Source organism: Chiloscyllium plagiosum, unplaced genomic scaffold (genome assembly GCF_037043375.1).
Source record: "Chiloscyllium plagiosum isolate Xiang-an unplaced genomic scaffold, Cpla_swu_hap1 HiC_scaffold_10, whole genome shotgun sequence".
Lineage (NCBI taxonomy): Eukaryota > Metazoa > Chordata > Chondrichthyes > Orectolobiformes > Hemiscylliidae > Chiloscyllium > Chiloscyllium plagiosum.
This window is the reverse complement of record NW_028270148.1, coordinates 536,758-550,317: the sequence shown is the minus strand read 5'-3', so window position 1 is coordinate 550,317 and position 13,560 is coordinate 536,758. Positions and strand designations below refer to the sequence as shown.

Genomic DNA, 13,560 nt, shown 5'->3' with positions numbered 1-13,560 from the left:
ATTGGGTTAGTTTCCACTGGAACACAGGAGGTTGAGGGGGGTAACCTGATAGAAGTTTATAAGATTGTGAATGGCATGGTCAAAAAGTGTGGTGCTGGAAAAGCACAGCCGGTCTGAACTGCTGTGCTTTTCCAGCACCATTCTAATCCGGCATCAGAGGAACAGGAGAGTCAATGTTTCCAGCGTAAGCTCTTCATCAGGAATGTGGGGGGTTGGGGCCAATGTAGGAATGCGGGATAAATGGTGGTGGGGCGGGGGGGGGGGAAGGTAGCTGGCAATGCCGTGGGTAGATGAAGATGGGGTGAGATGGTGATATCCGCTCCACACCAACCTAGGTGGGAAGGAACTTGGACAGGTAGGACAGTGCCGCACTGGAGGGTTGGATCTGAGATAAGATTGGTGGGGGGGGGGGGGGGGGGGGGGGGGGGGAGGGAGATGAGAAAACTGGTGAAATCGACATTCAGACCACTCCATCCATGCAGGATCAATGTGGAAGATGAGACATTCTTCCTCCAGGCATCAGGTCACCAGAATTTGGCAGTGGAGGAGGCCCAGGACTTGCATGTCCTTGGTGGAGTGGGGGGGAAGTCGAAGTGTTCGGCCACAGGGCGGTGGGGTTGATTCGTGCATGTTTCCTGGAGATGTTCTTTGAAACATTCAGCAAGTTGGCGTCCTGTCTCTCCAATGTAGAGGTGACCACATCGAGTGCAATGGACACACTAGTTGAGGTGTTTGGATGTGCAGGAAAATCTCTGCCTGATGTAGAAGGATCCTTTGGGGCTTTGGATGGAGGTGAGGGGGGAGGTGTGGGCGTAGGTTTTACACCTCTTGCTGTGGCAGGGGAAAGTACTGGGACTGGAGGGTGGGTTGGTCGGGGGCGTGTACATAATGAGGGAGCTGTGGAGGGAACGGTCTCTGCGGAATGTAGATATGGGTGGGGAGGGAAATATCTCCCTGGTGGTGGGGTCTGATTGTAGGTGACGGAAGTGGAGGAGGATGCTGCATTGTATCTGGAGGTTGGTGGGGTGGAATGTGAGGACTGGGGGGGGTTTTCCCTTGTTGTGATTGGAGGGGTGGGCTTCTGCGTTTTGCAGCAGAGAGTAGCGGGTGCTGGGCGGAAGCGACATTGAACCGCAAACTGGTCGAGAAGGTAAGTGATTGTTATTTGAGTGGGTGTGTTCTAGACCCCAGGTCCTACAAAGTAGGGCCTCCCTCTCACCCTCCTTCTCTACCCTAAATTAAAAGTTCACAGACTTGCCCCAAAAAGAGGGTCCAAGGAAGTTCCTGTGGAGTGAAGAGTGAGGCTTTAACTCAGGAGTCTTTGACAAGCATTTTAATTGCGAGCAGCAGTGGAGGTAGGACGAACTCGGAAGACTGCAGATAAGGTAAGGCAGTTTTTATTAAAATTACTTACCGATAGCGGGCAGCGGAGGAAGTGACGGGGATTGGTTAAAAATTTACTTTTTATGGTTTATCTATTAATTCTTTTTTCAGAAAAAGACTATAGCAGACAGGTATCAGAAAGTATTTTAACTGAAATTTATACAAAGTAATAAAGTAATTAACTAAGCAGAGATGGCTGGGTAGGTGATGTGCTGTAGCTGTATGATGTGGGAGATGGCTGTTCCCATTGTGAATGGCAGTGACCACATCTGCAACAAGTGTTGGTTGCTGGAAGAATCCGACTCAGAGGCAGGTAGGGGGAACCTGAGTTCAGGAGTGCAGGAGCCTCAGCCCTTGACCTTGTCCAACAGGTACGAGATTCTTGCTCCCTGTTCGGATGAGGAAAAGGGCTCTGGACAGGATGAGCCAACTGACCACGCACCATGGTCCAGAAGGCCATTCAAGAGGGGGGAGCTAATAGACAAGTAGTGGTTATAGGGGATTCTATAATTAGGGGACAGATAGTATCCTCTGCAAGCCGGATCGGGAGTCTCGCATGGTGTGTTGCCTGCCCGGTGCCAGGGTGCGGGACATCTCTGACCGGCTTGAAAGGATATTGGAGCGGGAGGGGGAGGATCCAGTTGTTGTGGTCCACGTTGGTACCAACAACATAGGCAAGACTAGGGTGGAGGACCTGTTTGGGGATTGTCGAGCACTAGGAAGGAAATTGAAGCACAGGTCCTCAAGGGTCATAAAATCCGGATTACTGCCCAAGCCACGTGCCAATTGGCATAGGGACAAGAAAATTAGGGAAGTAAACACGTGGCTAAGGGATTGGTGTGAGAAAGAGGGATTCCACTTCATGGGGCATTGGCATCAGTTTTGGAACTGGGGAGATCTGTACCGTTGGGACGGTCTCCACCTGAACCGATCTGGTACCAATGTTCTAGCGAAGAGGATAAATAGGGTGGTCAGTAGAACTTTAAACTTCAGAGTTGGGGGGGAAGGGAAAGTGAAAGCGACAGGGAGTATGGAGTTAAATGGAAAGATAAGCAGGAGGATAACATGTATGCAGGTGGATTTAAGCTTGAGGCAGATTAGGTTTGCAACAAAAAGGATAACTTAGGACATCTTATGGCTTCCAATATCTCTAATGATAAGAAAGTTAGAATTAAGGCACTTTACCTGAATGCTCGTAGCAATCGTAACAAAGTAGATGAACTAACGGCACAGATCATCGTGAATGATTATGATGTGGTAGGCATCACAGAGACATGGCTGCAGGGGGTTCAGGACTGGCAGTTAAACATCTAAGGATTTACAACTTATCGAAAAGACAGGGAGATGGGCAGGCGGGCGGGGTGGCCTTGTTAGTTAAGAACAAAATTAAATCTATGGCACTGAACGACATAGGGTCGGATAATGTAGAGTCTGTGTGGGTGGAATTGAGGAACCACAAAGGCAAAAAAAACCATAATGGGAGTTATGTACAGATCTCCTAACAGTGGTCAGGACCAGGGGCGCAACATGTACCGGGAAATAGAAAAGGCATATCAGAAAGGCAATGTCACGGTGATCATGGGAGACTTCAATATGCAGGTGGACTGGGTAAATAATGTAGCCAGTGGATCCAAAGAAAAGGAATTCATGGAATGCTTACAGGATGGCTTTTTGGAACAGCTTATCATGGAGCCCACAAGGGAGCAGGCTATTCTGGACCTAGTGCTATGTAATGAACCAGACTTTATAAAAGATCTTAAAGTAAGGGAACACTTAGGAAGCAGCAATCATAATATGGTAGAGTTCAGTCTGCAGTTTGAAAGAGAGAAGGCAAAATCGGATGTAATGGTGTTACAGTTAAATAAAGGTAATTACGAGGGCATGAGAGAGGAACTGACGAAAATCGACTGGAAGCAGAGCCTAGTGGGGAAGACAGTAGAGCAAAAATGGCAGGAGTTTGTAGGTATGATTGTGGACACTGTACAGAGGTTCATCCCCAAGAAAAGAAAGATTATCCAGGGAGGGATTAGACAGCCATGGCTGACAAAGGAAGTCAGGAAATGTATCAAAGAAAAAGAGAGATCCTATAAAGTGGCCAAGAGCACTGGGAAATCAGAAGATTGGGAAGGCTACAAAAACAAACAGAGGATAACAAAGAGAGAAATAAGGAGGGAGAGGATCAAATATGAAGGTGAGCTAGCCAGTAATATTAGAAATGATAGTAAAAGTTTCTTTCAATACATAAGAAACAAACGACAGGCAAAAGTAGACATTGGGCCACTTCAAACTAACGATCCGCATCCATGAACACCAACTAGCCATGAAATGACATGACCAGCTATCCTTAGTAGCCGCACATGCAGATGACAAGCAACATGAATTCGACTGGGACAACACTACTATTATAGGACAAGCCAAACAGAGAACAGCCAGGGAATTCCTAGAGGTATGGCACTCATCCACAGATTCAATCAATAAGCACATCGATCTGGACCCAATATACCGGCCACTGCAACGGACAGCTGGAACTGACAACCGGAAGCGGCAGATTCAAACCACTACAAATGCCGGAGGAAAGATCACAGAAGCGCTTCACAGGAGGCTCCCAAGCACCGAGGGTGTCACCTAGACAGGGGACGAAACGTCTGCAACACAAATTCCCAGCTCGGCGAACAGAACCACAACAACAAGCATCCAAGCTACAAATCTTCTCACAAACTTTGAACTTCAAACTGACGCTGGAAGGCTAGTGATGTGAGATAAGGAAATGGCTGGAGAACTTACTAAGTACTTTGCGTCAGTCTTCACAGTGGAAGACATGAGTAATATCCCAACAATTAAAGGGAGTCAGTGGGCTGAGTTGAGTATGGTTGCCATTACAAAAGAGATAGTGCTAGAAAAGCTAAAACGTCTTAAAATTGACAAATCTCCTGGCCCTGATGGATTACATCCTAGAGTTCTGAGGGAAGTGGCTGAGGAAATAGCGGAGGCGTTGGTGGAGATCTTTCAAAAGTCACTGGAGTCAGGGAAAGTCCCGGATGATTGGAAGATCGCTGTTGTAACCCCCTTGTTCAAGAAAGGATCAAGACAAAAGATGGAAAATTATAGGCCAATTAGCCTAACCTCGGTTGTTGGTAAAATTCTAGAATCCATCGTTAAAACATAGAACATAGAAAAATACAGCGCAGTACAGGCCCTTTGGCCCTTGATGTTGGGCCGATCCAAGCCCACCTAACCTACACTAGTCCACTATCCTCCATATGCCTATCCAATGCCCGTTTAAATGCCCATAAAGAGGGAGAGTCCACCACTGCTACGGGCAGGGCATTCAATGAACTCACGACTCGCTGAGTAAAGAATCTACCCCTAACATCTGTCCTATACTTACCACCCCTTAATTTAAAGCTATGCCCCCTCGTAATAGCTGACTCCATACATGGAAAAAGGTTCTCATGGTCAACCCTATCTAAACCCCTAATCATCTTGTACACCTCTATCAAGTCACCCCTAAACCTTATTTTCTCCAATGAAAACAGCCCCGACTGCCTCAGCCTTTCCTCATACGATCTTCCTACCATACCAGGCAACATCCTGGTAAACCTCCTCTGCACCCGTTCCAGTGCCTCCACATCCTTCCTATAGTATGGCGACCAAAACTGCACACAATATTCCAGATGCGACCGCACCAGAGTCTTATGCAACTGCAACATGACCTCAGGACTCCGGAACTCAATTCCTCTATCAATAAAAGCCAGTACGCCATATGCCTTCCTCACCGCACTATTTACCTGGGTGGCAACTTTCAGAGATCTGTGTACCAAGATCCCTCTGCTCATCCACACTACCAAGTATCCGACCATTAGCCCAGTACCCCATCTTTTTGTTACTCTTACCAAAGTGAATCACCTCACACTTACCTACATTGAACTCCATTTGCAACCTTTCTGCCCAGCTCTGCAGCTTATCTATATCCCGCTGTAACCTGACACATCCTTCCTCACTGACAACAACTCCACCGACTTTCGTATCATCCGCAAACTTGCTCACCCAACCTTCTAGCCCCTCCTCCAGGTCATTTATAAAAATGACAAACAGCAATGGTCCCAAAACAGATCCTTGCGAAACACCGCTAGTAACTGCACTCCAAGATGAACCTTTACCATCAACTACTACCCTCTGTCTTCTTCCAGCCAGCCAATTCCTAATCCAAACCTCCAACTCACCCTCAATGCCATACCTCCGTATTTTTTGCAGTAGCCTACCATGGGGAACCTTATCAAACGCCTTACTAAAATCCATATACACCACATCTACCGCTTTACGCTCGTCCACCTCCTTAGTCACATCTACCGCTTTACCCTCGTCCGCCTCCTTAGTCACCTTCTCAAAGAATTCAATAAGGTTTGCCCTTCACAAAACCATGCTGACTATCCTTGATCACATTATTCCTATCCAGATGTTCATAAATCCTATCCCTTACAATTCTCTCTAAGACTTTGCCCACAACAGAAGTGAGACTCACCGGCCTATAGTTACTAGGGTTATCCCTACTCCCCTTCTTGAACAAGGGAACCACATTTGCTATCCTCCAGTCTTCTGGCACTATTCCTGTAGACAACGAGGACATAAAAATCAAGGCCAATGGCTCTGCAATCTCTTCCCTTGCTTCCCAGAGAATCCTAGGATAAATGCCATCAGGCCCAGGGGACTTATCTATTTTCACCCTTTCCAGAATTTCCAACACCTCTTCCCTACATACCTCAAAACCGTCCATTCTAATTAATTGTGACTCAGTATTCACATCGGCAACAATGTCCTGTTCCTGAGTGAATACTGATGAAAAGTATTCATTCAGTGTCTCCCCAATCTCTTCAGCCTCCACACGCAACTTCCCACTACTATCCTTGACTGGACCTATTCCTACCCTAGTCATTCTTTTATTCCTGACATACCTATAGAAAGCCTTAGGGTTTTCCCTAATCCTACCAACTAAGGACCTTTCTTGTCCCCTCCTTGCTGCTCTTAGCTCTCTCTTCAGATCCTTCCTGGCTACCTTATAACTCTCAATCGCCCCAATTGAACCTTCACGCCTCATCTTTACATAGGCCGCCCTCTTCCCTTTAACAAGGGATTCCAATTCCTTATTAAACCACGGCTCCCTCACACGACCCTTTCCTCTCTGCCTGACGGTACATACTTATCAAGGACACTCAATAGTTGCTCCTTGAACAAGCTCCATATATCAATTACGCCCTTCCCTTGAAGCCTACTTTTCCAAGCCACACATCCTAAGTCGTGCCTCACCGCATCATAATTTCCCTGCCCCCAGCTATAACCCTTGCCCTGTAGTGCACACTTACCCCTCTGCATCACTAGAGTAAAAGTCACCGAATTGTGGTCAAATGAGGTTTCTAAATTCTTCGAAGAGCAGGGTCAGATTAGAACAAGTCAACATGGATTTAGTAAGGGAATGTCGTGCCTGACAAACCTGTTAGAATTCTTTGAAGAGGTGACAAGTAGGTTAGACCAGGGAAACCCAGTGGATGTGGTCTATCTCGACTTCCAAAAGGCCTTTGATAAGGTGCCACATGGGAGGTTGCTGGGTAAGGTGAGGGCCCATGGTGTTCGAAGTAAGTTACTGGCATGGATTGAGGATTGGCTGTCTGACAGAAGGCAGAGAGTTGGGATAAAAGGTTCTTTTTCGGAATGGCAGTCAGTGACAAGCGGTGTCCCACAGGGTTCAGTGTTGGGGCCGCAGGTGTTCACGTTATATATTAATGATCTGGATGAAGGGACTGGGGGCATTCTAGCGAAGTTTGCCGATGATATGAAGTTAGGTGGACAGGCAGGTAGTACTGAGGAAAGGGGGAGGCTGCAGAAGGATCTAGACAGTTTGGGAGAGTGGTCCAGGAAATGGCTGATGGAATTCAATGTGAGCAAATGTGAGGTCTTGCACTTTGGAAAAAAGAATACAAGCATGGACTACTTTCTAAACGGTGAGAAAATTTATAAAGCCAAAGTACAAAGGGATCTGGGAGTGCTAGTCGAGGATTCTCTAAAGGTAAACATGCAGGTTGAGTCCGTGATTAAGAAAGCAAATGCAATGTTGTCATTTATCTCAAGAGGGTTGGAATATAAAAGCAGCGATGTGTTACTGAGCCTTTATAAAGCTCTGGTTAGGCCCCATTTGGAGTACTGTGTCCAGTTTTGGTCCCCACACCTCAGGAAGGACATACTGGCACTGGAGCATGTCCAGCGGAGATTCACACGGATGATCCCTGGAATGGTAGGTCTAACATACGAGGAACGGCTGAGGATCCTGGGATTGTATTCATTGCAGTTTAGAAGATTAAGAGAAGATCTAACAGAAACTTACAAGATAATACATGGCTTGGAAAGAGTGGACGCTAAGAAATGGTTTCCGTTAGGCGAGGAGACTAGGACCCATGGGCACAGCCTTAGAATTAGAGGGGGTAAATTCAGAACAGAAATGCGGAGACATTTCTTCAGCCAGAGAGTGGTGGGCCTGTGGAATTCATTGCCGCAGAGTGCAGTGGAGGCCGGGACACTAAATGGCTTCAAGGCAGAGTATGATATATTCTTGATGTCACAAGGAATTAAGGGCTACGGGGAGAATGCTGGTAAGTGGAGTTGAAATGCCCATTAGCCATGATTAAATGGCAGAGTGGACTCGATGGGCTGAATGGCCTTACTTCCACTCCTATATCTTATGGTCTTAAGGGTGGAGATGGAGGAGATGGAGATGCACTGGAGGGCACTGTTGACCACATGCGAGGGGAAATTGTAGTCCTTGAAGTAGGAGGCCATTTGGGATGTTCTGGAGTGGAAATGGTCCTCCTGGGAGCTGATGCGACAAAGGCAGAGGAATTAGGAATAAGGGATAGCTTTTTTACCGGAGGCAGGGTGGGAGGAGCTGTAGTTCAGGCAGCTGTGGGAGTCGGTGGGATTGAAGTAGTCGTCCGTGTTGAATCAATCGCCAGAAATGGAGATGGAGTTAGAAATAGATGGAGATGGAGATAGAGAAGTCCAGGAAGGGAAGTGACCGAGATAGTCCAGGTGAACTTGTGGTCAGGGTGGAAGGTGTTTGTGAAGTTGATGAACTATTCAATGTCCTCGTGGGAGCTACACAGACATCGATGTAGCGGAGGAAAGGGATGGGGGGAAATGGTGCTGATGTAGCTGATGAAGAAGCAGGCATAGCTGGGGCCCATGGCCACCCCTGTGGTCTGAAGGAAGTGGGAGGATTCAAAGGAGAAATTGTTGCGGGTGAGGAGCAGTTCAGCCAATGGACTGAGTGTGTCAGTGGAAGGGTACTGGTTGGATTGGTGAAGAGGAAGAAACGGTAGAAGGCTTTTTCCCAGTTGGAGGGGTCAATTACTCAGGAATACAGGTTCAAGGTGCGGATGGCAGAGGTTTAAAACAGATTTATGAGACAAGTTTTTCACACAAAGGGTGGCAAGTTTCTGGAACATGTTGCCAGAGGAGGTGGTGAAACCAGACACAATAGCAGCCTTCAAGAAGCACCTGAACAAATACATGGATAGGAAGGGAATCAAGGTAGACAGATCCTGTAAGTGAAGACAGTTTTAGTACAGAAGGGGAGAATGTGTTGGCACATAATTGGAGGGCCGAAGCGCCCGTTCCTGTGACATACTGTTCTTCTTTGTTCAATTAACCATGTGGCCAAACTCATGTTTTCCCCCACCCCCATATTCCATCTCCTACCATAAACCAATGATGCATTCATCTTGACAAGTCCCCTGGATCCCATGTGCTTTTACCTTCTTTATGAGGCGCCCATATGGGACTGGCCAAAGGCTTGGATGAACTCCACATTGAGGAGAAAGTGAGGTCTGCAGATGCTGGAGATCAGAGCTGAAAATGTGTTGCTGGAAAGGCGCAGCAGGTCAGGCAGCATCCAGGGAACAGGAGAATCGACGTTTCGGGCATAAGCCCTTCTTCAGCCCTTTGCCTCTCCAAGTAGAGACTATTGCAAAAATGAATTAGTTTCCCTACCCGTAATTCCCTGGTTTAACCCTACCAGAAAAGTAGAACTACATTAGCTGCCCTCGAGTCCTCTGGCACCCCCTCTGTAGCCAAAGAGGAATTAAAAACTTGAATCAGAATCCCTGTCATTTCCTTCTACACCTCTGACAGCTGATCCCGACCTAGGGACCTGACCACTTTCAAGCCTGCCAAAACCACCGATATCTCCTTACTGTCAATGTCAACATGAAGAACCTCACAGCCCATCTTCCCAAATTCTGTACCTACACCCTTCTTTTCCAAAGTGAAGACAGAGTACTGGCTTATGTTATGAAGATGTGGGTATACCTTTAAGAGTCAAAAGCAGGATAATTACCAGCACCAAGTGTACTCAGAAACGGTAACAATGTAACACTGGGTCAAACCACTCGATTAGTTCACTGCTTGGAGACAACAACAAATCCAGTCTCTCCTCATAACTGAGGCTTTCCATCCCAGGCAACACTACGGTTAATCTCCTCTGCACTCCAATCCTTCCAACAGTGTGATAACCAGAACTGCACACAGTAATCCATTCATAGGAAAATGTTAGAAGCTGTGATTAAAGATATTATAATAGGGCACTTGGATAAGTTTAAGATAATCAAGCAGAGCCAATATGGTTTTGTTAAAAGGAAATCATGCTTAAGTATTTAATGGAGTTGGGGAAAATCGTATTGGACAGGAACATGGACAACAATTTCACATCAGTCTGTTTCTAGTCAAAGGAGGTAAGATGCATTGCATGATTCAGTTCTGGAAAACGAAGTGTGTTAAGTGAATACATCTAGAGTTCTGTTAGAGCAGAAACTGAGCAGCAATGGGAAAATGAAGAGATTTTCTTTAATAAGAGAGAATTCCAGATGATGCACTGAACAGTCCTCTCATCTGAAATTACAGAATTGCATGAAAATCTAACATTAGAGGAAAATAAAATCTATGCAACATATATCTTAGGCTGGAAGGTTGGTCCAGGTGGATCACGTGCAGCATTCCAGAGTTGGATTAGAAACAACAACTTGGGGACAAAAGGACTTGTTCCCAGCTGTGTAAGTGTCCAAATACAACTTGAAGAGGAGAAAGTGTGTGTATCTGTATGTCAGAATGTGAGCGAGAGATAGACAGAAAGCAACCCAGTCAGGGAGAGTGGGCAAAGTAAAGCCAGACGAGCTGTGCCCTGAAAATAATTCCGACCTTTCTCTTTTGCTGCAAAGCTTGCTTGGCCTGGGTGGCTTTAATCGCCTGGTAAACCTTCCTCCTCTTCAGTAGGTTCTCTGGAACAAGTGGAAGCTTCCTCCTCTCCCTGACAAAATAAACATGTTTATTACACACAGCAAGTTTATTATCAAATCTGCAGACTTCAGATTAAAGCACATTCAAAACAAAGAAAAAGCAAAGGATGCCTCAAAGTTTGAGAGGCTGCATTGGTCCTTTACACTTTGGGATCCTAAAGGGTATCTAGGATACGGTTTCTCTTTCTGCAAATGGTTGTGCAGTTTCAGTTTCCTCAACACTGCACACATTGTTAGCTTCCCAACTTCTATTTGACCTCCACACTGCCTGGGACTCACTATGCGATATGAGTTCTTGAATGTATAGACAATTAGATAATGGGAGAGAAAGCAGTATTGGTAGTGTGGTGCTGGAAAAGTACAGCAGTTCAGGCAGCATCCGAGGACCAGGAGAATCGACCTTTTGGGCATAAGCCCTTCATCAAGAATTCCTGCATCTGCAGTCCTCACTTTCTCTTAGAGAAAGCAGTGTCTTATCAATAATTTTCACTAAAACAGCCTGTTTAATTATTTTAAAAAGTGCAAGCCACTTAAAAGGTAATGTAAAGGGAAAATAGATGATGCTGAGCCAAAGGACCAGCAAAACACCAACAGGTTCTTCCGTTTTATTAGACTTCTGAATGGACTTCAAATTTCAAATCTAATGTTGATCTAACTTTTTGTACACTTTCTTTGCAGCATATAACTTGGTATTCTTTAGACTGTGCAATAACCCTATTATTTTTTGTTATAATCTGCTGTACTGTATGCAAAACCAAACTTTTCACTGTACTTAGGTACACACAACAATAATAAGTCCAATCAAATCAAAGGAGGTAACATTGCGTGATGAAGAGTTTGGTTAAGGAGGTGGACAGTAACTCTAGAATATTATGAGACAGGTTTCCAAAGTGTCTGGTCTGAGTCACAGAAAGACAGCGCCAATAACGAGCTGAAAGACATAAAAAGATCAAAGAGGTGCAAAGACAGAGAGACTTGAGAATAATCAACACGTACATAGAATTCACGAAGATTTTCACTGTCATTCAAGCCTCATAAAATTTCTTTAATGTAACGGAGAGCAGACAGAGATCACGGGCTAACAGCCCCTCGGCACTCACCCTCTGACAGTGCATACTCCCTCAGCACTGACCTTCCGACAGTGCAGCACTCCCTCAGTACTGACCCTCCGACAGTGCAGCACTCCCTCAGCACTGACCCTCCGACAGTGCGGCCCTCCCTCAGCACTGACCCTCCGACAGTGCGGCCCTCCCTCAGCACTGACCCTCCGACAGTGCACACTCCCTCAGTACTGACCCTCCGACAGTGCCCGCTCCCTCAGCGCTGACCCTCCGACAGTGCACACTCCCTCAGCACTGACCCTCCGACAGTGCAGCACTCCCTCAGTACTGACCCTCCGACAGTGCAGCACTCCCTCAGCACTGACCCTCTGACAGTGCGGCACTCCCTCAGCACTGACCCTCTGACAGTGCGGCGCTCCCTCAGTACTGACCCTCCGACAGTGCAGCACTCCCTCAGCACTGACCCTCCGACAGTGCAGCACTCCCTCAGTACTGACCCTCCGACAGTGCAGCACTCCCTCAGCACTGACCCTCCGACAGTGCAGCACTCCCTCAGTACTGACCCTCCGACAGTGCAGCACTCCCTCAGCACTGACCCTCCGACAGTGCAGCACTCCCTCAGTACTGACCCTCCGACAGTGCAGCACTCCCTCAGCACTGACCCTCTGACAGTGCAGCACTCCCTCAGCACTGACCCTCCGACAGTGCGGCGCTCCCTCAGCACTGACCCTCCGACAGTGCGGCACTCCCTCAGCACTGACCCTCCGACAGTGCGGCACTCCCTCAGCACTGACCCTCCGACAGTGCAGCACTCCCTCAGTACTGACCCTCCGACAGTGCAGCACTCCCTCAGTACTGACCCTCTGACAGTGCAGCACTCCCTCAGCACTGACCCTCTGACAGTGCAGCACTCCCTCAGTACTGACCCTCCGACAGTGCGGCACTCCCTCAGCACTGACCCTCCGACAGTGCGGCACTCCCTCAGCACCGACCCACTGATAGTTCTCTAATATCCAGGAATCTAACCGCCCGAGACTTTCAACATTATTTTCTTTCGGATTAATGCCAATAACAGCCCTTGCATCTTCAGTTGCCGCCGCCTGCCCGGCCACGTGGCCTGTCCCAGCTGCGGATGGCGGCGGATTGTAATCACTCTAACCCGTTTCTCACTCACCCGCTCTCCGCCATCACGGTCCTTGCCCTCTGCTCACACGCATGCGCTATCACGGTCCTGCCCCCACTCCCGCTCACTCGCATGCGCCATCACGGTCCTGCCCCCACTCCCGCTCACACGCATGCGCCGTCACGGTCATCCCCTGCTCATACGCATGCGCTATCACGGACCTGCGCCCCTCCTGCCTATACGCATGCGCCAGCACGGTTCCCCTGCTCACACGCATGCGCTATCACGGTCCTCCCCGGCTCACACACATGCGTGAACAACGATGTCACGAGCGACAAGATGGTCCATGTCTCAGTGTTGCCGCTCTGCTGTCCCCGCCTGGACAGGAGTGTGATTACAACAAGCTCTGCCTCAGCTCTGCCCTCTACTGGATATGCTGTGGAGGTGTTAGACTTGACAAAGTGAAAAGTCCCACACCGAGTTGTCGTGCATCAGTTTAATGTGAAACCGTAAGATTGCGGAGCGCCTTCTCCTTCCCCATGCAGCTACTGAGAGAGAATACATCGCACACAGAATTTATAGTGAAAGATCAAAGGGTCATAGAACTTATGCAAATGTATTGAATTAACCTAGATAGCTATTAAGTCTTTAATGA

At 47.6% G+C, this 13,560-nt stretch overlaps 1 protein-coding gene across 2 annotated transcripts in view; it reads right to left on the bottom strand.

Moving 5' to 3' along the window:
* Positions 1-13,008, bottom strand: part of rpl7l1 (ribosomal protein L7-like 1) — a 39,429-nt gene extending 26,421 nt beyond the window's left edge. The window contains exons 1-2 of one of the 2 annotated variants that reach the window (XM_043695209.2): positions 12,957-13,008; positions 10,624-10,732 (exon numbers count right to left, since the gene is read on the bottom strand). In XM_043695209.2, coding sequence (XP_043551144.2) covers positions 10,624-10,732; positions 12,957-12,970 — 123 coding nt within the window. In that variant the 5' untranslated portion in view covers positions 12,971-13,008. Of the gene's footprint in view, positions 1-10,623; positions 10,733-11,717; positions 11,762-12,956 lie in introns of those variants that run through there. The other variant, XM_087991002.1, reaches the window with a different exon arrangement.
* Between the last annotated feature and the right edge of the window lie 552 nt (positions 13,009-13,560).